At 37.0% G+C, this 25,581-nt stretch overlaps 5 protein-coding genes and 1 long non-coding RNA gene across 15 annotated transcripts in view; 2 read left to right on the forward strand and 4 right to left on the reverse strand.

Annotated features, from left to right (window-relative positions):
- Positions 1-25,581, reverse strand: part of LOC136350462 (protein ABHD18) — a 142,742-nt gene that overhangs the window by 45,983 nt on the left and 71,178 nt on the right. The gene's annotated exons all lie outside the window — the stretch shown is intronic.
- Positions 283-4,865, reverse strand: Shc (SHC-adaptor protein). Of its 2 annotated transcripts, none has more exons than XM_066302553.1 (7): positions 4,549-4,865; positions 3,406-3,476; positions 2,614-2,848; positions 2,398-2,552; positions 2,062-2,336; positions 1,653-1,897; positions 283-664 (listed from the first exon to the last, which is right to left on the reverse strand). In XM_066302553.1, exons 1-7 carry the CDS (start codon positions 4,633-4,635, stop codon positions 539-541), a joined length of 1,194 nt encoding a protein of 397 aa, XP_066158650.1. In that variant the 5' UTR covers positions 4,636-4,865; the 3' UTR covers positions 283-538. The 2 variants fall into 2 exon arrangements, with proteins under 2 accessions (XP_066158650.1, XP_066158651.1); XM_066302554.1 differs by having other exon boundaries at positions 3,402-3,476; positions 4,549-4,625.
- LOC136350630 (uncharacterized) lies at positions 5,028-5,864 on the forward strand. The gene is made up of 2 exons (XR_010734184.1): positions 5,028-5,154; positions 5,223-5,864. It is a non-coding gene; the product is annotated as an uncharacterized lncRNA (long non-coding RNA).
- Positions 5,489-7,832, reverse strand: Jwa (PRA1 family protein Jwa). Its single transcript, XM_066302555.1, has 3 exons — positions 7,105-7,832; positions 6,623-6,837; positions 5,489-6,487 (listed from the first exon to the last, which is right to left on the reverse strand). Exons 1-3 carry the CDS (start codon positions 7,296-7,298, stop codon positions 6,351-6,353), a joined length of 546 nt encoding a protein of 181 aa, XP_066158652.1. The 5' UTR covers positions 7,299-7,832; the 3' UTR covers positions 5,489-6,350.
- Orp8 (Oxysterol-binding protein-related protein 8) lies at positions 8,089-16,966 on the forward strand. Of its 2 annotated transcripts, none has more exons than XM_066302551.1 (13): positions 8,089-8,529; positions 12,800-12,846; positions 12,915-13,154; positions 13,208-13,352; positions 13,410-13,616; positions 13,734-13,906; positions 13,959-14,125; positions 14,284-14,479; positions 15,401-15,676; positions 15,731-16,046; positions 16,148-16,371; positions 16,486-16,637; positions 16,694-16,966. In XM_066302551.1, the coding sequence occupies exons 1-13, from the start codon at positions 8,358-8,360 to the stop codon at positions 16,893-16,895; spliced, it is 2,517 nt and encodes an 838-aa protein (XP_066158648.1). In that variant the 5' UTR covers positions 8,089-8,357; the 3' UTR covers positions 16,896-16,966. The 2 variants fall into 2 exon arrangements, with proteins under 2 accessions (XP_066158648.1, XP_066158649.1); XM_066302552.1 differs by having other exon boundaries at positions 8,467-8,529; positions 12,900-13,154.
- Positions 17,184-25,581, reverse strand: part of grh (grainy head) — a 60,755-nt gene continuing 52,357 nt past the window's right edge. For 6 of the 8 annotated variants that reach the window (XM_066302168.1, XM_066302172.1, XM_066302169.1 and 3 more), the window contains 6 exons: positions 25,249-25,360; positions 23,159-23,253; positions 22,893-23,048; positions 22,157-22,816; positions 21,392-21,456; positions 17,184-20,109 (listed from right to left, as the gene is read on the reverse strand). In XM_066302168.1, coding sequence (XP_066158265.1) covers positions 19,983-20,109; positions 21,392-21,456; positions 22,157-22,816; positions 22,893-23,048; positions 23,159-23,253; positions 25,249-25,360 — 1,215 coding nt within the window. In that variant the 3' untranslated portion in view covers positions 17,184-19,982. The remainder of the gene's footprint in view (positions 20,110-21,391; positions 21,457-22,156; positions 22,817-22,892; positions 23,049-23,158; positions 23,254-25,248; positions 25,361-25,581) is intronic. The other 2 variants (XM_066302170.1, XM_066302171.1) reach the window with 2 other exon arrangements.

Raw genomic sequence — 25,581 nt, forward strand, 5'->3', positions numbered from 1 at the left:
GATAACGCAAATGTAATCCTCATTTATGTAATGTAGGGTGTTCACCGAACGAAGTTCCTACAAAACAATATTTATTGGAAAATTGTTTCACCTTATTATTAAGAAACGAAAAGAACTGTACCTAGAGAAGGGTTTATATGAGCGCCACATGCTTTTCTAACCATTCCTTCAGTCCCGATCGTAAAACTTGGGACAACCTGTATATATATATTTCTGAATGTAAATATATAGAAGTCATATAAGTTTGGCAATGTGGCAGAAAATAATTAAAAATCCTCTTAATTCAGTTTCTCATTTTTTTGGAATCCAGATATTATAAAATTTCTGGCTCTTAATAATGTTTATTTACATATATAAACCCTATTCGCAAAAAGACTAATATGTATGTATATGCATTAAAAGCGAAATATAAAAAGTTTGTACTAAGATAATACGAATACACCTAGACACCTTTACATCACAAATATTGCCACAGAATCGTTTTAAAGCTGTACCTATTTGAATAGAATCAATTACATACTTATATTCACCATTCATCTTATGGCCTTGGAACCTTGTGCCTCAACACCAATGCACTTTCTGCCGATATAATTGGCAAAGCGTTATCAAAGTGGAACTGAATCAAATGACTTACGCTATTGAACATTCGATCCTTCGTCCTGACCTGAAACAAGGGATAAAAATCATATAGACAGTCTCAATAAAGGGCAGTACTCCACATTTATCGAACTGTTTCTGAAACAGTCAACTAACCGGTGAAGTCGCACTTATATATCTCAAAGATTGTTGCCAAACTTAACAAAACGCTCGTTTGAAAAGTTCTTCGCATTATGGTGAGGCAAAAAGTGCCATGCTACACCGAAAAATAGAATATAAACCAAGATTAACATCAAATTTCCATTAAAATATGTATAAAAAGGTAAGAGCGGACTTCCGGTCCATAAACTTCAGAAAATGAGAGTGGCGAGGTCAGTTTTTTGAAATGTCTTGGAATCCAGAAGTCAACCTGAACGTTGGTAACAATGTACAATTACGATCCAGTGCACAACCGGATTAGATTCATTTCTTCGACAACGGTATAAAATGGAATAATATAAAAATTTGAGAAAATTATGTGTTAATAAGCATGCATAATAACGCAGACACGTTTTCTACCTTGGCCTCCGAAATTTTCTTTATTATTACTCCTATATCACTACTAGATAAAATAATTGGTATGACCTCGAGCGGAAATAATAATTAAAAGTAAGAATTCTATAGAATCTAGTTTCTTCAGAATAGCACATACTTCTGTAGTTGATAGTTATTCTTAGGTAGACCATTTATAGGGCGTCCGCCGTCATGTTGTAGGAAGGGCAATTAAACAATAAATAAATAAAATAAAATTTCCGTTAAAAAGTTCTTTACTGTCGTCCATCCTAGCAGCATAAAAAGATCGGTCCGAATTCAATAAATAAGTAACCAGCTGTCTACAGAAATGGGAGAAAAGAAAACAATAAGTTATTTATTGCTTTGCTTTTAGTTAGATAATCAAATTACTTCTCTCTTCAAACCAATACCGAGGATCAATATTTTCTTTAAAATCCAGAATTCTACCGCACCTTGATGACCTCGTATGCCCGGGCGTTATAAATATGCAATGGAACACTTACCACACCCTCAGGATCAATCAACAAAAGATGCTTCTTATTATTGTCTTGCATGCCTGTCAAAACAAATTGTCCAGGGGTAGTCATCGATTCGCGCACCAAAAAGTCGCCATCACGTTGCATTAACCTTTCGGCTTCGGCTCGGCTTATAGAACCATGAAACCACATCTCTCTTTTTAGCTGTTCTAGGTTATTTACATCTGTCTTTATCGTCGAATCTGCAGGTCCGGAATGCTGCGAGAAAGGTTCTGTAATACAAAATAATTGTTATATTACTTTTTTATTAACAGATCTGGTTAAATACAAAACTCCTAAAGGGTAAGATCCCTTTTATTAATAGATTCACGATTTAGAAAGTATAATTTAGCTCTCTGTATAGAAAACAATGACCTATATAAATTAAAATACTTACGCATATCAAACACATCTGTTTCTCTATTGCAAATTACAGTGTCGTTGACATAGTCGTGATGCTGGCCTTCGACAGAGGAAATATCACAGTTAAAATCTATCAAATTGGGAGTAACGGGAGGCAATGTGGTAAACGGCGGAACAACGGCGGGTAAAGGTGGAACAGGAGGTGGTCCCATAACATCAGGAGGCACTTTGCCAGGAAGATCGTTGTAATAGTCTTTATCTGCATCACCGCCTGAATGTGCAGCGGCTGAACTAACTGTTGCGGCAAACCTAAAACAACCAAACTATACGTTTCAATCTTCTCATATCGTTTATATCATTTAATACCTACGCATTAGGTTTGGAGTGTTGCTGAAATCTCAGTTCAAAGGCCTGACCAATGGTGGCAATAACGTCTTTGGTCAAGCCTCCTCCACATTCTAACACATAACAGGCTCTCAGTTCGTTATTATCTTTGGCAATATAACTTACGAAGTCCAAGGTTTCCTACAAAATATTCGTCGTTGGAATTTAAGTTTGTCACATTTACATGCGCATGACAACCTACACTGTCGCCTCCCGACGCAAACGATATTTTAGGCATTTCATGACTCGCTATTATCTGGTTGTTTTCTAAAGATGTTAAGGACAAATTTACACTAGATACTTTAAGTGTAACGTTTGTTCCTGCATAGGTCATGTTGGGAATGTCAGATATGGCTTTTTGGACTTTCTTATCCACTTTTCGTCTTTTATTGGCGGTTTTTAAACCTGCTGCCTCACATACTCGGTTTATACATTCCCTAAAGTTAAAATCTGCTTTTAGAGAGTTTTATGATGAGTAACCAACCAAAACAAATTAAATGAAAAATGCGAGATAAAAATATAATGAGGTGTTATTTCACTATACAGCGTGTTCCAAAAAGGTCGTTTCAAGTTATAGGGGACATTGTGGTAAACAATTTTTGCACAGAAACACCTAATCCAAAATGAACAGTTTTGGCTCTAAAATCCTTTTTGTTCAGAAAACGTAGTGTTAGCTTATTGACACCACAATGTTGGTTTAGATGAACCCGGACGGTGCGGGCAAAATGTGTAGGTGCACTGTCAACAATATCACGTTTAGGAATGCAATTGATAAACTTGCATAAGGGGACAAAAAGTGTTTATTTTGCTCGTTTTTATTCTAGTCCCTTAAGTTGAATACTGAAGTCTTTTTAACCAAAAACAATTCACTAAATGTCTCTTCATCACAACATTTTTGGAACATGTATTAAATTCTACTTGCTATAAGTGTTAACTTTTGCTTAATGATAGCTATATAAGAATCATAAGGTATTTGAAATTATCATGTACCTACTTTGCAACATTGGATCTAGTTTTAAAATCCAATGTTTTCATGGATACTTTAATCTCCAGGCAGCCCACATACTGAAAAAAAAAACGTATTACAGAATAATTTGAAATGACCATCCTGAATAGTTATCAGCCTTATCACCAGTATGGTTATGGGAAATTACAATTTTTTGTCCAATCACTGACAATAGAGAGAAGCAGTTTCTTTAGAGTAGTTAACTTTTAAAAACAGACATATACACACATTTATGGAGCAATTTTTTGAGTTTGAAGAACATAATAAGGAAATAAAATCATAGACAGAATTTAGGAAAATCACATTTTAATGAAAAAATGGTTTTCATTGATTTTTATTTTCCAATTTACACTCATAAATGGTGCAATTGACTTGCGAATCACCTTTAGAACCATCAGGCATATGAAAATATACCAAAATTCAGTTCTAGTTTTAACTTAGAAATTGTATTACATGTTACCATTAGATATTAAATCTCTACAAAACTTAAATAAATTCATGGCAATATGCAAAAGTTATATACATATCTTACAACTTGTAGGGATTTATGGTGGCACATCAGCATCTCTAGACGTCGTAAGCGGCAAAACTATTTATTATTCCACAGTCATAAAGGCACCCGGTAGCCCGAGTGCCGCATCGCGAAATCAATGAGATTTTTGTCAGAACTTCTATCTACAGCTAACATATGCAACATGGACTTATTGCGGAGTTTTCAATACATTTATTCACAATAGCTCTGCGCCTGAACGTTCATTACATTTTCCCTCGTTTTTTTATGAAGTTATTTTTATTCAACTTTAATTTTCATATGGGGGCCATATTGAATTTTAACATTACACCTTCCTTATTATCATAGATATTTAACTTCAAACGTGGACTATAAACCACAAATTTTCATTATTCACTCCAATATACCAACAGAGTGTGTACAAAAAAAGAAGGGGAATCAAAACCCTGGATTTATGAACCGAAATATAAAATTAGATTGGCCTCAGGCCTGAGGATTGTGGAACATGGGTGTGGCAAATACTGGTTGAAACTGTACAACCGGGCGAAAATATGGCCTCCCTAACGTCCACAAGCTCAGGATGAAGACAACAGATCTAAAAAAAAAGGCTTTTTACTTACTCGTACTGAATATGTGGCTCCTTGGCGGACTATCAATTTGTCGGAATGAATCCAACCGCTGCATGGCTTTATATTGAACGCAGACATATTGAAACCGTAATCGATTCCTTACATTTTCCCATCCCATCACACATCGCAGTTGCAGTGCAGTCGCATTAGATGGGTCTTTTTCGAGCTTTTAAGACGATTTCACTGTGCTTCGATAATTTGTGAGCATAAAATATCTTGAAATTTTATTAAAACCGAAGTAATTTGAGAAATAAATGCGAGTTGCAATTTTTAAGAATCGCAGAGCACAAAACAGTCATCACAAACAAAGAACTGTGCACGTAAGCGCCAATCTGGCGAGTGCGCTGGGCGTTCTGCGTTGTATATTGCGCAGATGCATTATTTGGCAACAGGATTTGCGCGGTGGAGCTAGTTTTGCATTATAACGCATTCCCGTTAAGATAAAAATTTGATACGTTTAATCGTCATCAGAGGCTAGATTAGTGTCCAGTAGGGACAGGACGGATTTGCACCTTCTGCAGTTACGTTTATTAGCCCGTACAAAACAAGATTTTCTCTTGTATCGTCAGCATTGTTGGCGCAAAATATAATTTTTTGGTAATGGACGTAAGAACGCTAAACAGAAAACCTTCAAATCCCTGCGTTTATCTGTATGCGACCTTTAGGTAGTCCTTATAAAATGCTGAATAACACTCCGCATTTTGTAGTCATGCCGGATATCGCTCTCTTTAAAGCATAGCGACTTAGGATTTACACGACAAACCTTTTTGTTGTGTTGTTTTTTTTATTGGCCAAAAAAGCAGGTAAGAAAAGCTTTGTAGGTAATCGGAGAAGTCGCCCGTTTGACCGAGATGATCTCATTTGTCTCGGCCGGCCCTTGAAATTTGAATGCGTGCGATTCAATTACTTTTATGGCGAAAAAATACAACGCTACTTGCTATGCAATTATATTTTAGTACTTGCAGAGCATGGCAAATACTTCCAGAAGTCTTTACTTAAATACTTATGCATAATACAAACGTGTAAATCATACAAGTTTTTTCCAAATTTAAACTAAACAAGAACTCTTAAGCTGGATTGCCTCATTTCAAAAGGATATTTTGTATATCTATCTTACAGTACAATAACATTTCGCGAGTTACCAAGTTTAATAGACTTTAATTGAAATAAAATGTATACTTAATTAAAACGACAGAAAAGGCTGTACTGCCATGCATGTCATGCCTATTTCTACTATAGTTTGAATGAATGGTTAACAGGTGTTTATAAATACTTATGAGTCACCAACAGCCGTGTTGGGGTTTAAATGATTTTTACAGCAGATATTTTTCAGGTTTCATCACCCTTAACGGAAATAAACATCAGAAGTTTATAACTAAAGTTGAATTTATCCACATCGTAATTTAACATCAAACTAGTGGAGATGAATGTCTCCTTAACATCCTGTAAAATAAGCCAGAGCAGCTTGCATATAATTTCTCACTTATTCAATGCTTATACTGAATAACTTCTTTAAAGAACTAATGCTTCAAAGAGTTTAGGTAATGCCAATAATACTTTGGTTAGACTAGTATACAATGCTAATAAAAAATTAATAAAAATATTTAAATACAAAACAACTTTGGTATATACCATACATTATATGCAGTATGTAGATACTATGCTTTATATACATATATATATATTCATATATGAAAATATAAAGTAGACCTTATGGTACACTATGAGCAAAATGTAACACCTAAGACTTAAGAGAAAAGTAACAGCAAATTTTATGCACAACTTCTGAGAATTCAAAAAATATCTCCCTCCAGGCCCATTTGTTCAAGAAAAATCCCCATTGGTGTTCTTTTCAGGCCTAAGAACTCCACTTTATTTGCAATTTTATTTTTCATGTTTCTTAATCTCAGAGAAGCATGTAGAAATGATACTAAAAGTAAGAAAAAAAGGCATATAGAGGTAGAAGCTTAAAGAGTGTAAGCTTCACGCTAATGAGTAGACATTTAAATAAATGTAACCTCCGTAATTTACTTACTTATTTGTCCGTCTATAAACATTATCTTACCTGAAATTGGAAGTAAGAGTCCTAGGAAAAAGACAAGAACGCTCTGGAACATATAAGCCACAAAATATATTAAACCAAAAAGTACAATCAAAGTCATTATTGGGTGGTGTTTAACGTTTGCTGCTGTTGCTTTCTCATTGGATAGATAAACAAATATTCCAATTATTAATCCTGTAGCTATACAACCACAAATCATTTTTACAGGGTGGATTACTCTGAAAAAGTCATTAGTTTCATGAAACAGAAACAAAATAATAGCAGGTGATAGAACGTCCAATACTATAAACGAAGCTGGGAGTGTTTGTCTTATTACAGTTTACTTGGAATTATCGAAAGTTAAAAAAGGCTTTTTTTTTGGTTTAAGAACAATGTAGTTTGTGTGATTAGTTACACTCTACTTTAAAAGTGATGTTACATTTATTAAGAATTGCCAGTGTAAATGAAAATCTCATACATGAGGCAAATGTAAAGTAATATCTTACCCGACTACTACGAATATGCAGGCTGCCAGTAGCAAATAATTTGTTTGATAATAAAGCAAGTTACTGGAAACACGGTTACCCCATTTCTCCAAGTCTTTGAAATTGGGGATTTGGAATCTTGCTGAGTCAAACAGGAAGTCGTCAAAGGACCTTAAGGGAGCTATTTCAACAGTGGAGGGGTCCTTTTTATTCATGATCAATGACAGGTTTTGAGTATTTTTCACGTCCAAACGAAGAAAATTAATATTCTTATTTTAAAACATGAGCTAATTTTTACTTGTTTTTCACTTAGTTCATTAGAATTTCATCAATTTGTAATATCACTCTCGGTCCACAAATAAATCAGTCTTGACAATGGTTTGTTTTTTATATCTAATCTTATGATACTTTCTTACACTTCTTGCTCCGGATAGCTAGTTCAAGAGGATATGTCAACAACGTAAACAATTTTTTAATGTCGCCTGAATTCAAACTAGGGAAATTCACAGACATTTAAAAATAAAACTAAAATCACTTTTATGCAATTTATCACTGACAATCGCCTTGAAAACGAATTTCGTAACGATCCCATTCGACTAAGATGTGGCGTATTTATCTACCAACAAACATTGTTTTTGCAAAATAAAATAGTAAAAAACTAATGTTATTTATGTATATATTAAGGGCGCAATTAAACCACAGTTTACTTGCGCGTCGATTTCTAAACTCAATGACAAACGGTACTGGTAGTTTTTGAGAAACGATCCCTTCAAACGTTTAGCAACAATACCCTAATGAGGGACGCTACGCGACCTTATTAATAGAGAGCGTTTACGTTGGAAATCGGACTATTTCACTCTAACTTGATAAGAACGACGACAAAAAGTGAAATAAAACTGATCTTCACCCAATCGGTATGATTGGCGGGGATCGGGTTCAGTCGAAATGGCTAAAAAAGTCTCTGAAAAGATCTAATGTCAGTGTCACTGTCATGCATAGCTGATCTTGACACTTTAAATGTTTTGATTTTGATGCAGATGTGATGGTTTGAATGCGAAGAGAATTTATATCTTTTGTGCATGTGCGGACCATATAAAAATAAAATATTTTGCTTTTTGTCCATTGACATTAAATGATAAAATCAATACGCGATCATTATTTATAAAGGCAGTGCAAATTAATATAGACGTTCCATTTGCTTCAACTGTGAGAGATGATAACGCAACTAGGGCAGTGAAATTGAAGACTTATACAGGAGCTTTGTAGTGATAGGAATGTTTTCAAGTACTGGAGGGCCACAGAACATTCAAAACAATCTAGATTCGGGTATTGCCTCAACGAAGCCCTCCAAAAATGAGGAAAGAAAGTCTAGAGTTATATTAAATATATTGCCAAAATTGCCATCCACAGATTCATTGAGTAACAGCCCTGTTCCAGGAAGCCCTGGTGAGTTCTACTCAATTTCTATAACATTCAGCTAATTAATTTATACGTTTCCTGCAGTTCTCAGTTCCCAAACTTTTATGTTATTTTATTCTATGCATTGCTTACTGCTCCCACAGATTTGGTTATTTAAGTTTTCATTAAAAACCTGCTGGCATGCATGCATGCATGACACTCACTTAACCATTGAATTGTTTGATCCTGAAGTATTTGATAGGTAATTAATTTAAATTTGAAATTGTTTCATGTCGAAAATCACAAAAAGTACTCTCGACAGGAAGGAAATATGATTACAATTAAGAATTGTTTAATTTATTTTGTTTCCAGTTGAGCGTGTGTATTTTTGTTTGTAAAAGACGGATGCATGTTCCTCTTTACAAAGAGTAGGGTTGTCAACAAATAGGATGCTCAGAAATTATGTTGTAGTGTTTTAGCAGTAGATTTTACAACTAAAAATACTTAAAAAACTTTATAATACCGTAGGTCTTTTATGTAATATTTATAAACATCTAATATTTAACTGCTTGGACAAAGGTTATTAGAGCGAGACAAAATGAGAGCTAGGCCTATGTGCAGTGATTTGTTTAATTGCTACATATTAAGACAACAGTTTGGAACCAATTCGTGTATATTTGCATATGTAAATATGAGTGAATTGATCATTTCTACTGACTGATATACAGGATGTACCATATCATCATGGAGATATTTCAAGGGTGATACTTTGCAAAATAATAAAAAAAATTCTAATCCAATCATGAGCAAAAACGCCCCATTTTCCACCAAACACATTTATAAATATTTAACAGTTGAGACACAAAACCCAAAGAAAAATAATTTTAATTCCTGAAAAAAAATTGAAAATATTTGAAGCAGTTTGAGTTTCAAATTAATTTCGATTCGACGCAGAGGCCTACACAGTTAAGACTTGGAACACAAAAAAAGTATTGATTTCTAAAAAGTTAAAAAAATCTGCAACGCAGTCTGAGTTCCAATATCATTAATGGGCCACGTCCGAAAATGGCTCTGAGGAGCTTTGAAAAGAACCAAAATTATAAATAACTTCGACTTTTAACTAAAATTCTAATTACGTCGTCTTATTGACCTGACAAAATTTAACTGTGACCGCAAAAAACAAAAATCTCAGCCCATCTTCTAGCGCTAAAAGCGTGAACCAGAATCACATCAGCAACACGTTCACTTGGAAAATGTTAATTAAATGCCGCTCACTTGCGATTACTATGTCAGTTATTCACTTAGTAATTCAAACGGCGTACCTAACAAGGTTTTAACACAAAAGAAAACCCGAGTATCCCGTTTATTAGTGCAGCACGCACTTCGAACATCTTCTTCGTCGTCGCGCTAACATTCGAGTGAATCATCTACGGAGTGATATCGGTATGAAAACATGCAAAAAAATTTTCAACCTGCCTTTTGTAAAGGTACAGCTGATCGGCCTTAGAAAGGATACCCGATAGGAGATAACATGCGACGTTTTCAGATTTAGTAATATTGGAGAAAAGTTGCGAATTCAAAGCAGCAGCTTCATTATGCAAACATCAGCGATGGAATAAAAAATATATTTTCTATTGCAAAGAGAATTTTCTCGAAAAATTAGTTTGGGGTTTTTCGAAGAAAAAGACGAATTTGGAATTTCACAGAATATCAAATATGTCACGTTCATAATTAATATACGTGTGTATGTAATGAAGTCACTATCCAACTTTAACATTTTGTTTCAGCATGTTAAAGATTTAACAACTTCGGAGACTGAATAATATATGTGAGCTCATAGTAAACTTAATTCTTTTGGGAACAATAGTTCAAGCAATAAGCTACTGCACGAGACCAACAAGGCAAAGAACTGAAGCAGGAATTTAAATTTGGCATCAGAATTCGTACAAGGTGTTCCACAAAAATGTTCAAAACACAAAATAGTACATGACCTAAAAAACAACACCCTGTATGTGGCTACCGACGATTTTGAGATTTTATTGCTGAGAGTGTTATAGGAAATAGGTGTACGATAGTTCGAAAATTTAGCTCAGAGCATGCGTGAGACAAACACAAAATGTAAGAAAAAAACTGAAATTTACTCACCCTGTATACCGAAAATGATGCGCTTTTCAACACGGATCCGGTATATTAGCAATTTCTTTATTATTTTGCAGAACAGTATCGCTCTGCAATAAAGCTCTGAGATGTCTCTATGGTGATATTTGAATCGTTGTTACTTCCTCCTCAGAACCATCTCGCAGTATGTATAATTATGCACAGTTTTAGTGTATGTACGACTTAAGTAGGATTTCCTCGCATATAACGCACTTGCGTTGTCGAAAATGTCCCTATTTTTAAAGTCACAGATAAAATACCGCATTACAGCATTGGTGAATTTAACCTTTACCATCCTGGGGATATTTTGATGAAATACCATTAGCCATTTTGTGACGTCTTTGTTATGGCGGAGAGGCCATAAATATCGGCATTAGAAATTACTATTATTAACAGCAATTTTCTCGAGAATTTATTAAACCGAATTTATTTGGTCCTTAATATTGGCAAACCATAATTAGAAATAATGTTTGAGGCTTGAGTTATAGCTCAGCAACCTTGACCTTTCCCATTTATAATCTATAATTATTTATCGTCGTTATTGAAAACCGCCAGTGTGGCAAATCTTTAGAGTGTTATTGATGTATCTACGGTGTGAAATACTGACATATATGGTTCAAGTGACGTAACTTTTATTCACGTCACAAAATGTAACAATTGAAAGTCGCTTTATGTAAAGTGATGTCAATAAATTTAATATGCTAAAAAAGGATAAAGATATATTTGAATGTCTAAACATATTCTACCCTAGTTACCCTATTTTTTTTGCACGGTTGCCGCTTAATTTGTTGAAGTTCAGGTTTAAATTGGTGTTTTAAACCGTTGAGTTCTTTGTTGATCAACTTTGGGGGCAAAAACGTGTTCTTTTGAGAACTAAAATAGCGCTCTTGGTTATTTATTTTTCGGTGTTGTTATTATTATTGTTGGTACAATGCCCAAGTTCTTAAACAGTCGGAGTAAGGAGCAATATGTAAGCGCCAATACCTGAGGAAATCCTGCTACATATTAATTTTGACAAGAGGCGGCATCACTGCTGATATAAAGCCTGTCGCGTGCATAAAAAGTTACGTCATTTGAACCATGTAGGAGAATTGACGTTCGCATAGACACTGATAAATAGATTGTATATTAGGTATTATACGGTAAATAGCGAATATTCCAAACCATTAAAACCAACATAAACTGTATTCGTAAATTCTGAGCATTCACACTGTGTAGGTAGGTGCCTACGTAAAGTATGATGGCACCATATACCGGGTGTATTTCAAAAACTTATCTCCTCCCAGGTTTCTGGAAACGTAAACTAAGCAGAAAAGTGCTAAGATATGTCGATCTTAGAGCGGAGGAGGACGACGAAGAAAGAAAAAAGTTCTGACCTCGGATCGGCAATATCGCGGGAGTAACGATCCCCTCGTTTTTTTTAAATAGAGAACATGGGTTAAGAGACTTATTTTAAATTCTATTTTCTTCAAATTCTCTAAACGATCGCGCCGAAATTAGATTTTTTTATGCAATTCTTTTGAAAATTCTTCATTTTTCAAGAGATTTTCGAAAGTAACGACGTAAACGACGCTTTTAAAGAAGGGTACTCCCAAAGGGGCAAGTCAAGAGAGGTGCCAGGTCGGGAGATTTAGCTGACCACTCGATGGTATTTTTTCTGCCAAACAGTCAGAGAAATGATTGTTGTGAAGCTGGCGAAGCAGTAAAATATGATGGGGAGAGGCAACGTCCCGCTGGACATGCGGTCAAATTAGAGCCGCTCAGTATATGACCCGAAATGTCGTTTGCAACTGGAGACGTCGTTTAGTTTACATTAGCAATAAATATTTCCGTGTTTTAGTGGTAATAAACTATCATTAACATCAGTAGTAGGGAATGTATTGTACGCCTTATCATTTTTACAACAAAAGTGCTTTATGCTTTGTCCCTATTCGCATTTAGGCCGAGTCAATTCAATCCGAATATATTTCCTACATTATGTATTGCTGATAGCCATTAATTTAACGGTTTAAAGTGCCTGTATAATAATTTCTAGAACTAGTTACGAGTGCCTGTTCGTTATTACCTTGTAACGCACACTTACCCAATGGGAAACTTCCCTTATCGTTATACAAACTCATGCGTATGTAGAGCTCATCAAGTAATATCGAATTCGTTCTAGGGATATCCAATGTAGACAAGCAAGACCAAACACTTGGCGCAGATGGGGTAAGTTAAATCAGTTTAATTACATAAGTAACTTTATAAGAAAATAAGTAAAGTTCTTAAATCTTTAGGTTCACTCGTCCGAATCTAGCTCCAAATTAATGAGGAAAGAATCTTACAAGGCCCAAAGGAAGAATTACCGCAAGGAAAAGAAGCGAGTCACCAATGAGCTCCTAAACTCTCTAAAAGACCCTTCGGTCGTAGTGTTAAGTGACTGGTTGAAAGTTAGAGGAACTTTGAAGTCATGGACTAAGTTGTGGTGTGTGTTAATGCCAGGGTTGCTTGTGCTATATAAAAGTCCCAAGACGAAAGTGGGTTTGTGCTGCGTTCACGAAAATTAAGTTTCATGATTTTATAATTTCAGGGAAGTCATTGGGTGGGTACAGTACTACTCAACTCTTGCAAAGTCATAGAGAGGCCCAGCAAGAAAGATGGATTTTGTTTTAAGTTGTATAATCCATTGGATCAAACCATATGGGCACCCAGGGGGCCAGAAAACGAAACAATCGGTAATCACGCTTGTGCGAGTTTTGAAAAGCTGTCTCATTGCAATTGCCAATTTTCAGGGGCGGTGGTGCAGCCCCTACCCAGTTCATACCTAATATTTAGAGCCTCTAGTCAGGCGTCTGGTATGTGCTGGCTAGACGCCCTGGAAATATCAATCAGAAACGATGCTGCTCTTATTCGCTCAGTCAGTAATAAATCTTCAACGGGTAGTACCACTCATGAAACTCAGTGGAGTGAAACTGACTATGAAAAGCACTTCGTCCACGGTAAGTTCCGGCTCGATAAAAAAAATTATGCAATTTTTATCACTATAGATTTTCCTTCACGGAAAATGTTTGCTTCATTTTTAATTAATGAGGATCGTAATCATCGTGGTTGATTAGATTTAGATAACACGAGTCAAACTGACAATGGAGCCCAACTCAGCACTGGGGAGATAGATCTAAGTGATACCGAATCGGAGGCATCTGTAAAAGAGGACGATATGGACGTTGATCCACCTGAAAGTTCATATATTCCAAATACCGAAGAGGAGTTTGGAGAAGTCGGAGCTCAGGTTGGCTCAAGCTAATTATTACGCATATCATTTATTAAAAATTAAATTTTAGATGGAAGAACTGGCTGAAGAACATAAGTCCTTGATCTGGTATTTAGTCAAACAAGTTCGTCCAGGTATGGATTTAAGCAAGGTTGTATTGCCCACATTTATTTTAGAACCAAGGTCGTTTCTTGACAAATTGTCTGATTCATATTATCATGTGGACATTTTGTCGCAGTAAGTACTAAGATATTTCTTTGCATTTTTGTGCGCATATTAATTCAATTTTGAAGGTAGTTTTTACCAATTTACCGAACCTCGTTTATTTGAAAGGTATCGAAAGCGTTAGCAGGAATAGAGAAAATATTTGTGAGAAAACGTATTTTGCATTTCAGAGCAGTACTTGAAGATGACGCTTTTACGAGAATGAAGCAAGTCGTGAAATGGTACTTATCAGGATTGTATAAAAAACCCAAGGGTTTGAAGAAGCCGTATAATCCAATCTTAGGAGAGACCTTTAGATGTTATTGGAATCATCTTAATGGTAGCAAGACCTTCTATATTGCTGAACAAGTTTCCCATCATCCTCCTGTAAGCATGGATATTTGCGTAATATACAGGGTGCATCAATCAAACGAGATGAAAATGCTTTTATTTATATGCAAGTTTTGGAAATGCGTGTCAATGATATTTTTGTTTTTCACGTACTAACGTTTATAATACAAATCTGAAAAATCTAATTAATAACTAAATGAGTTGAGCTTGGATTTAGGCTTTTGTAGTTAATGCACGTACGAGTATCTACACGTTATTAATTCTGATAGATTTGATACCTTCAGTTTCCAGTTCGTAAAGGGAAAAAAGGTTAGCGATATCCACTTTCACTCACTGTAAAGCAGGTACATGAAACCAATTTCACTAACTAAATGTCAACTGCAGAAGCGAGATGTATATCACGAGTCTTCGAAACAAAAAGAGCGCGCGATTTTCCCAGTTGTTATTTTATTCCGTATGACAAACACCCCATTTGCAGCCGCGTTAACACTCGACTGAATCATCTATGAAATGATATCGCTTCGAAACGTACAAAAAACTTTAGAGTTTTTTGCAAACGTACAGTTTATCCGTTTAAATGTCGATGCGCCAAATGAATACTTGAATTTTAATATTTCTATTTATTCGAGATACGGAACTTAATTCAGTACATTTTTATATTGGACACACCGAATATAGATACTGTTTAATATACAGCGTGTTAAAAAGAGTGGTGTGTAGCAATCTTTTGACAACATTCTTTTTATTTGCAAAATTACAATAAATCTTCATTGATTCAGATGCTTTGAGCGTTGTGCATAGTTTTCTTGCCAAATGGTGACAGATTAAAACTTTCAACCTTTGATCATGCTGGAATTAAGTGATTTTCCGGATAATGGCAACGACCGAACCACCATTTCGTCCAGAAGAATGTATATTTGTAATAGACCGGAAACTGATTCGTTTGTGACTTTTCAGGTTTCCGCCTTTTATGTGACGAATCGGCAAGATGGATTTGCCATAAGTGCTAGTATTTTAGCTAGATCTAAATTTTATGGTAATTCGACATCGGCCATCTTAGACGGTACCGCTGTTCTTACCTTGTTACCTCGCGGGGAAGATTACAAGTTGACCGTTCCGTACGCACACTGCAAAGGAATTTTAATGGGTACCTTGACCATGGAGCTTGGGGGCAAGATTACGATCGACTGTGAGAAAACGGGATATTATACGGAGATCGAATTTAAGCTTAAGGTAATTTTTTGCGCTTACAATGTGAAGTCTCTTATTTCGTTTTTAATCTTGCAGCCGTTTTTGGGAGGTTCAGAACAAACAAACTGCATCACTGGGCGTTTGAAGCTGGGAAAAGAAACATTGGCCACGATAGAAGGGTACTGGGATGGAGCTATTAATATAAAAGATAAAAGAACTGGGGAAATGCAACTTCTATTTGCCTCAGCGCCAGCTGTACGAAAGCAACGACTTTTAAGATACACAGTTTCTTTAGACAACCAGGAGGAAAACGAATCTGAAAGGTTGTGGCAACACGTTTCGGCAGCAATATTAAGAGACGATATGAATTCCGCGACCGAGGAAAAAACTCTTCTGGAAGAAGCCCAGAGAGGTTCGTAAGTTCGTGAAATGATGACGACATGTTTTACAAAATTTTCGTGGCTTTATGAGTGTGTTTTCTTGGGAGCGTAACAAAGGAATTTTGATTTCTAGCGAGATCTAAAGAACGCAAAGTAAAATGCGAAGAATGGAGTCCAGTGCATTTTCAACAGGATTTAAAGACTGGCCAATGGGTGTACAAGCACTCTGATTTGAGACCATGGGATCCGCGAAATGATCTTTATCAGTACGAATATGAATACAAAATACTTACAAGGACTAAACATCCCACGCCAATGATCAGAACAGCGAGTATTGTTGGGGTGGAATCGCAACAGGTATATAATCGAGAGGGACATCTTCTTTCGTTCAATGGGTGTTTTTTTTATTGATAAATGTAGAAATTCAGTGAGAAGTTGAACACATTTTTATGCGCGAGTTTGCAATTACAGATAAAAGAATCGCGTTCATCCTCAAAATCTTCAAAGAGAAAAATTACCATGAAGCAAATTTCGTCCGATATAGATGTAGACAGTAGCACTGATGAGTTTCATTCAGATTCTTCCCAAATCGATAGTAAATGTCAAAAAATGGGGAGGAGAAGGCAAGTCGTCTCCTTCGATATACAGATAATGTTGTTTCAATTTGATCTTACTTTAGGATGAACGAGCAATTACAGGAAATCGATAAGCGCCTCCAGGATTTGGAGCAGAAAATCAATTTAATACAAAAGACAGTGGGTTTTTTGGTGAACTCGAATCCAAGAAGTTTCGGCGATATCTGGAACGTTTTCAATGTATTTATTTTAGTCTTTTCTTTAGGTATGTTTGAAGCTGTGCTGTTTTTCATGTTCAAAAAGTGAATCTCATTGTGAAGTTTAAGGCATGTGTGATATAATGGTGGATATCTATAATATATGTTTTTCTCATTTCACTATTTATCTGTCTTTTTCCCTCTCAATACCCTCTATGAGCCACAATGAAGCTTTTTTCTTTTAAATTAAAATTGCAGTAGTATCTACTACCTTTCCTAACCAGCGGATTGGCGAAGGGGCCGAAGAACGGCCGCCGGGACGTCCCCACCTAATGCCCGTGGAGTTGCGGCGAGGCAGGAGCAGAGGCGAGTATGATCGTAACAGACGCACCAGTAATAAAATATATAATTTTATTTATAAAATCAAGACATACATATAAAAAAACTTAAGTAATATTGCGAATATAGTCTACTCGACTTGACAATGCTTGAGCATACGTAAGGTCGAGATACTAGATAGAATTAAAGTTTCGACTGCATTTCTAAAAATAGCATTTTATACTAAAGTTTGGATACAGAAAGCTTATGCTAATTAAATGTCTAATATCAGAGACTTGAGACAGTACAGAATGACTACATTTGTTGTATATTTTATATAATAAGTTATAAGGTAAGAGTTTTTTTTACAAGTGATAACGTATGTATAGGTACTATGCAGACATGCGTAAAAGAAGAGTTATGTTAATGAGAATCGGCCAAAGAGTTAAAACTGAGCGCAGACTTTAATATGCAACTAACGTTGTTTTAGAAAAAGTACGGTAAAATGGCTTAGTCAGGTACTTACTTTAAGTATTTTTGCTGTCGCAATTTTGAATCGATCGGCAGATATGTGATGTGTCGCTACTGTTCAATTAGAGTTATACATAAGTTTTTTAAACATAGAATAACGGCATCTTAGCTACAGATACTTCGTAAAAAATAACGTAATTAAAACTAATTTATAAGAACGTTTTAAACATATAAACCAAATAGTCCTGTTCTGAACTTAAAAACGAACAATTCTTTCCAGAATGATGCTAAGCAGAATTTCACGTAGAATCTGTCTTATATACACATATGTGAACTAATGCTGGGAATAGTGAGTAGCTCGTATCACAAAATTTTAAAAAAACTTCTCTTTCTTTACCTCACGACGTATGCTATGTACAAACCAGTAAAATTCTAAAGCTATATACACAGAAGGGGAACTATTAGTGTTCCACGAAATATCTGAACTAATGCAAGTTCTAAAAATGTGTCGTTTAAGATCATTAAAACACTCACATTTTAATTTTGAGATCATTTACGGTGACCAATTGCAAATTTTATGGATTTTTATGGCGATTTAACGCCCGAAACACAATCATGCTATGGAAGTGAAAGTGGGAAAATAGAATCAATTTTCGTCGAGATTTCATATGGTCCCCGTGTGGAAGCACATTTATAAAACAACAAAACTCACCAATACATTATAATTTGATGTAATCTGAGAATGGAAATTAGATTAGCTTAGGAGGACTCTGTTCAAAGGCGTCAAGGATGGCAAAAGCCTATGAGGATCCTGCGTGAGCGGGTAGAAGGAGAGTGGAGTAGCAGTTTTACAGAAGTGTCTTGGTGTGATCAGGACTCGGTTCAAATGTACCGTAGAGGGAGATTCTAAGCCAAAGTCCAATTTCCATAAAGACCTGTGAAGAGCATCTTGTTTCATAAGACTAATACTTAATGAACACTTACGCAGTGTTCGCTACCTTTAAATTTAACATATTCATAATAGAAGTTATCACTAGATTTCTATAATATATTCAGGCAATAAGTGAGCTTTATACACCAAATGGAATTTGTCATAAGTCTAAAACTATATAAATGCAGTACCTACAGACAACTGAGGATGGTGCTTAGGTAGCATACTTGTAACGCCAGTACGTTATGCGTTAACGCATGCTTCGAAAAAGTGTGTTTCATGCGTCCCTAGTTTGAAACATAGAACATCACCAATAGTGTCAGTGTATTTTTGCTTTTAAGGGAGGGTGCAAGAAAGATAGAAATTTAAAAAATAGATGTTAAGTTTTAAAACACAAAAAATCTTTGGTGACATATGGCCATGTCTTAACATACACTGTTGACACACTTGGTGGAATCAACGGAATTATCATACATACAGTGCGTTTTTTTTTTTTTTTTTTTAATTTCAACGTGCAGCATGGGGTTGTCGATTCCGTTAGAGCTCCATGGAACTTGGCCCAAGTGAGATTTGCAATCCTGATTTCACTTAAATTTTTTAATTACACAGAAAAACATTATGTGCTTGAATTGTGCATTGTTTTTGCTCGGAAATTGGTATCGTCACACACTGCTCTTTGCTATTTTTGCGTCCCAGACGAAGCTAAATTTTAATTAGAATTAAAGAACTTGGAACGAACTGTAAAATAGAGATTTTTTTAAGTAGCAGCGGCCGAATCGAGCGCTAAAAGTGGATTTATTTGAATTTGTTGTTGAAAATCATCTGTGTTCTCAGCTGAGCAGCGCTCCAAACGAACGTTCGTTTTGCGCGTTTTTTCATTTTTTTTTTTTTACTTAAATGACAAATTGTAGCAAAGTTAGAGCTGCCAGTGTTGCTCGCACTTACCTCAAGTCTTCCTGTGACTCTTAACGGAGCCGATCTCGACATAGGGTTAAACATTCAACGCGTAAATGCCCATGTTGCGCGTCTATGTAGCCAAAAGAAATATCGCATTTAATAAGCATTTCTTAAATAGGTACACTTAACAATTTGTTTAACGTTGTTGCGTTTTGCAGTAACAAAATGCATGAGTATTGTTTCTACGTTTGGCTGATATCTTGTAGATATTCATTGGTCCTCCAAAATAATTTCTTAAAAATTAAACAAATGCAATTATTTACTTCGTTAATAGTTGCAAAATTTTAACATACAATGAATCCTTGACCATGTCAATCTAATAAAACATAAAAACAAGATCTAACAATAACTTAATTTCATTATTAAAATCGATATAGTATAATCAGAAACTCAACATTCTACTATAAACAAAATAAAATAATAAAGTTCTACACATTGCTCGTAACATAAAAAATCACAACAAACATCATAATGATAAGTAGGTAATTAAGTACATAATATCAGTTGGCTTTTCAAGGTTCAATGGTCCATAAGCTCAACGAATGTTATATTGTAAAGGTCTTCATCAACTGTTTTGAGCTCTAGCAAAAACAAATCTTCATTGCAGTAGTAAGCCACCATATCGTCATCAATCTTGGCGATAATGCTACAAGGAAAAGAACTCATTAGAAAAACTAGCACACAAAATATGCTTCAGTGCATCAATGTAGATGCAATTTTTTCCGCAAGATTACACACAAATAAACTTCATTCTAGAACGTCAGGAAAATGGGAATTTTATCCTTCTGAAACGGAGGTTGGATAGAGGAAAAGTCAGCAGGAACGCCATATTTTGTTGATCATTGCTTATGATAAACTCGCAAACATAATATTTAGATGTACCTTTCGATAAAGAAATTGGTGTATTTGGTATTTTCTACATGGGACGTAGTAAAAGAAACGTTTACTGAGAGACCTTCTTCCACTGGTTCCAAACAGGACGTCTTTAGGAGATATTTACCATCCAGGAGCAATTCACCAAAATGTCCAGAAAGTCGAATCAATAACATTGTCGCGTCACTGAATTCACCAAATTATCCAGAAAATCAAATTTTATGAGGTGTATGTATCGACTGATATTTTTGGGGTAAAACCTTGACCTGAACAATGCTAAGAAGCGTATATGCAGGAGGAGCATCACAGGATGTCTTGTACGTAGACACCGACCTTTTTATATCCTTTTTATGGGGACCAACGCTTATTTCGTTCCATAAATCTATCGGTTTCATCATACCTCCAGGACTTGGTTTATAGGAATTGATTATAGAATGCACTATAGAAAACGAACGGGGGTAACAAATTGCCACACCTTTTGCGTTACGCTCAATAATATACATGTTTTAATTAATTGTAATGTCACGTAAGTAGAAATTCTTCGAATTGCATCAGACCTAGAAGAGGTCAAGGTACCTTCGAGACAGTCAGTTCATAACGAATATCAATTGCTGACGGTATTCCCTCAGATTCTCTTACTTGTGTATTGTTGAACTGGGAGGTTTTCTGCGAAAATATTGTTGGAAATTTGCACTGTCAAGTGGAGAGTGTTTCTTGTCTTTTTACTCTGGCTCTAACACAAACCTTTAGAGCTGCTCACGCTTTAGTACTATCAACGTGGTTGTTCATTGATTTGTGACAAGCGCATTGCCCAAATTGTACTTTACAGCACTATTTAGGTATTGCAGTTAGTACAAAGCGAACCATTAGCTGTCGATGCAAGTTTCTATAGGTTCGGTACAAACAACATGGTCAGTACATCACATTTCCAATTGAAAACTTGTAACTTGTAACTCGTACGTAAACTTGTGCGAACCTATGATACTTGATAGACCAATATCCTCCAGTTCACTTCTTTACAACTACTAAATATGAATTTCAAATAAATAACTTACCCTTTTTTGTTTTTGCGATACAAGTTACTAATACTTGAAGCGCTAATTTTGTACTTATTCTCAATCTGCAAATAAGGAAAACAGAATTAATTTTTGGAAAAAGTAGGTAATACTGATAGAGAAGTTCTGTCTTTCTTGATTTAGCATAGATTTAGAAGAAGTACTGAGCTTTTGTTTGGAAAACCAATACGTAGAGGTGGAAAAAGTGAACTGAATTTGTAGAGAAAGGATGGCCCAAATTCTTTTCGATTAATGCAATTGCAGTAGGAAGTTAATAGAATACTTGTTAGTCGATTTCGTCATGATGAGCCGAGGTTTGGTCATCTTTTTTATACTTTCTTTTATTTTCTTACTCATTTTTCTTTTCATTTTTATCTTTATTTTCTTCAATTCATTTTTCTCTCTCTCCCCCTCTCTCTCGCTTTCTCTCGCTGAAAACAGCATCGACCAGAATTTGGACCAATGATGTTAATCACACATGCCATTTTTTAGTTTTGTTATTTAACCTCGAGTAAGACGTGTGTTTAGAATTAAAAGCCCAGTACGTCCAGGTTCATGCACTTTAAGCACGGGGCTCCAGAGGTTTGAATTTGTAAACTTTTGCTCACTGTCCATTTAGCGTTAATAACTCGCTCGATTAATTTCGAAAATTAATATCTCGTCTCTATTAATTTTCCAAAAGTGAAAATTTACAACACAAAACCTTTGAAGGCCCTCAAAGCGTTGAAAGCTCAAGCGTTAACTTTTGCAAATTCTTGTACTCACAGCGTTCAGAAGTCCTTGAGTCGTGGGGGGCACCACGTGCAAGGGGGTATACACGTCCTCGTTTTCCTGTCTCACATACAACATCACTCTCTCGTTTAAAGGCGGCGGCCCCACACTGCTCTGGCTCATGAGCTTCGTTCTTTTGATCGGAGGCGAATATACCGAGCCATCCGTTGTCAACGTGGCATCTAAGATACTCTCTTTCTTCTCTGTATCCGGGGGGAAGTGGTTGTGAAACTTCAAAGTGGGAGTCGTGGGCGGTTTTGAGGCGGTGTGGAGCAAAAACGGCGAGCCGGCCTTGACGTGATCCACTGGACCCGAGAGTGAGCTGTCCGGATCGTGAGTGTAGAAGCCTTGCAGTTCCATTGTTGTGAGCTGAAAATGCTTCGTTAACACGGAGATCTCACTCTTCGACTTCAAATTTGGGTTGTAGAGGATGGAGAGTAAGCTGGAACGAGGGAGATTACAGGGGAGACTCACTTTGTCGATGTCTTCCGCTGGTGAAAACAAAACCGGAGGTTTGGCTAGATCGCTCATGGTGTAAAACTCCGACCGCTCACACACCGGGTGATACAGCTCATCCAGCTTTTTCCTTCCAGTTGCTGTCATTTTCCGTTTCGCTGCTCTCCGCTCTTCATCTCGAGTCTTCCTCTCGGCTCCCTGTGACAACCAATTGCCGATTAATGATTGTGATGTTCCTAGAGCACGTCAAAGCCGTAAAGGCCAACGCTCTCACCTTATCACAGAATACTTTGATTTGGCAATATCCTCGGTGATATATGCTTGTGTCTCTAGGATCCTCATACGTGTCGATTTGTAAATGGAGCGGGAGACCCTTCACTCCTTTTTGACTGCTGAAGTCCGTGCTGAGGCATTGAACGGCTATATTTATCTGAAACAAAATAATGCCCTTTCTCATAGGTATTCGGTGTTCGGCTCGGTGTTTCCCCGTCGTGCCGGGCGTTGGTTATAATAGAGCGACAGAAAGTATCACTTGGGTACCTTTGCGGGGCTCTCCATTGGGTTCCAATAGATCGCAATGGCGTTGTGGGCCATTTCCTCAATGCAGCCTACGAGGCCAACACTGTTTTTGGTATCTGGAAAAGGGCAACAGACGCAGTGAGTATTTGCCAAGAAGTTGACGTTTTTAGGTAAATCGACTTTTTAACTGCGCTAATTATCGATAAAACTGGTGAAGTCGAGTTTTTCAGGTCGGCTTACCTCAATTCAAACAACGAAACGATTGCTGCATGTAAGAAAAGGGAAAGAAGTTATGTACCGTGTGGTAAATTAATAAGCTGCTTAAGCTACATATTCGACGAAAAAACTGAAACGATCGCATAAGGGAAAGTAAGGGCGTGGCAGTGCGCTCGAAGCTCGTTCAAAAGCGATGGGTCGGAGTAAGGAGGACAAAAGAACCTACAAAAAAACTAGTAGGAAGTGGCGCATAAAAACGCAAATAAAGGCTTCAGACAAGTCTCCTTGCGGCCTTTATGCATGTGAAATGACATGAAAGTAGTTAGGTTTTTTTTTTAATTTGATCCGCATGCGTTGTAGCGAGTAAGCTATCGAAATGCCCTTCGGCACCGTCACGTAAGCCCAATCCTCTCGCTACCAAACCACCAACATGTGGACATTTTATAGGGTCGCGTTCTTCAGGATGCTGCGGCCCCTAGAATTCGCAAGGCAACCCCGAGACAGAATCAATTTTCACCTTAGATGTGGATTTCGGTAGAATCGTCTGAGTGCGTTCATTTCGAATTTATTGCTCTGAATCCGCCACGTTTTCACCCTTCTATCGTTACCTTTTCCTCCCTCGCTCCCGCCGGGAGTTGCGGGAATTCCCGGCATTGCGCCCGTCTCCGGGCGCGGAACCTTCTGGGGCTGGCGGCTCCCATCCCAGAAGCGCGACCGTCCGCCCATCAGATTCCCATTCCCAGTAAAAAAGGCGTTTTTCGAGCGATTTCCTTCGCACAATTCGAGGCATGCGCCGTTGATCCCGCCATGAAGTTAGCCGACTAACCCGAACTAACCTGAACCGATGAACGCCTAATCAAGTCATCAAAAGATGGAGGAATACATGTATGTATAGAATTGACCTTAATTTATTCGCCAGCCAAAGCTCCAGTTAAGATAACCGCACTCCTCTCCGATACACACGCCGGTACCATTTATATAACTTTGCAACACATGTAGGTACCAAGTAATAAAATGTCACAAGAGCACTGTGTTTGAAATTATCGCATACGCTTCTAATAGTGGGATTTGGATCAACGATAATAAAGGATACCAAGTTTGTAATACTACCAATGTGGGTACCTAATCTCATTTCGCATTTTCAGTTAGGTATATAGATTGGACACGTGGGTGGTACTCGTAGGACGTTTCGATGCTATTTGGTTCTCCATATGCGAGCAGTTATTTCTAGAAAGACATTTTGCGTGAAATTATTGTGTTATTGTTATCGAGGTTGCGCTCTCGTTCTCGGTTGCCTTCGGTCGTACCGGTACCTAACAACCTCCAGAAAACCTCAAATGGTCCTCAGCTTAGGAGTTTAGATACGTCCACGAGCCGATACAGTTTTTGCGAACCGTTTCGCCGATAAAGCGCATTTCATGGACAGTTTTACGCAAGTTCAGGGGGCTTTTCCGCGAACCACGTTCCGGCTGCAACGCCATATTCATTGGGCCCCCTAACTTTGAGTACGCATTGGTAGAATTACATATTAATCTGCCTATCATTCCATTGAACACTCACGCGCTTCGGGCCTTAAGGAGAATAGCTTTCCATCCAACATACTTTCCAATTATGTTTAACAAGAACCACCTCATGTTTTACAATGACGAATGATTTATTGGTTCCACATACTTCGAATTAAAGTAATAACATCATTAAATATTTAAATGGGCGGAATGCTAACGAGCCTAATGCTTTTCTGCCGTGCTCGAGAGACTCCTCACCCACGTAAGGAGCGGGTACCACCGCCGATTTGTTACCCCTGAACCCCGGCGACATTGGCGTTCTCCGGGAGCCACCCTCGGAAAACTCCCCCGCCCCGCCCGCCCTTCCCGCTTCAACAACATGGGACTCACCTGCATCTAAAATTCTTTGCTTTACAGAGTGCTGCCGACCATGCCAGAACTGCCACGCTTTGATTTCGTCCTCTGGACTCTTTTCCTCTCTGAACATCAGCATGACAACGCTCTGTAAAAAAGGAAGAGAAAAAAATTTTAATATGTGAATGTGCCCCAGGGAAAGGGGTCTCTAGTCCCAACGAACGCGATCTTATCAGTGAATTTCTAGACAAGTGTCATCCATAGAAATCTCCGCAGTGCACGCCATCAGAGGTTCTGTTGATAAAAATCTAAACAATTCGAGATGGTGGTGTTCGGTTGGCCATAAAACGGACTTCAACATGGTTAAAC

The sequence above is a fragment of the Euwallacea fornicatus genome, chromosome 3 (assembly GCF_040115645.1).
Source record: "Euwallacea fornicatus isolate EFF26 chromosome 3, ASM4011564v1, whole genome shotgun sequence".
NCBI lineage: Eukaryota > Metazoa > Arthropoda > Insecta > Coleoptera > Curculionidae > Euwallacea > Euwallacea fornicatus.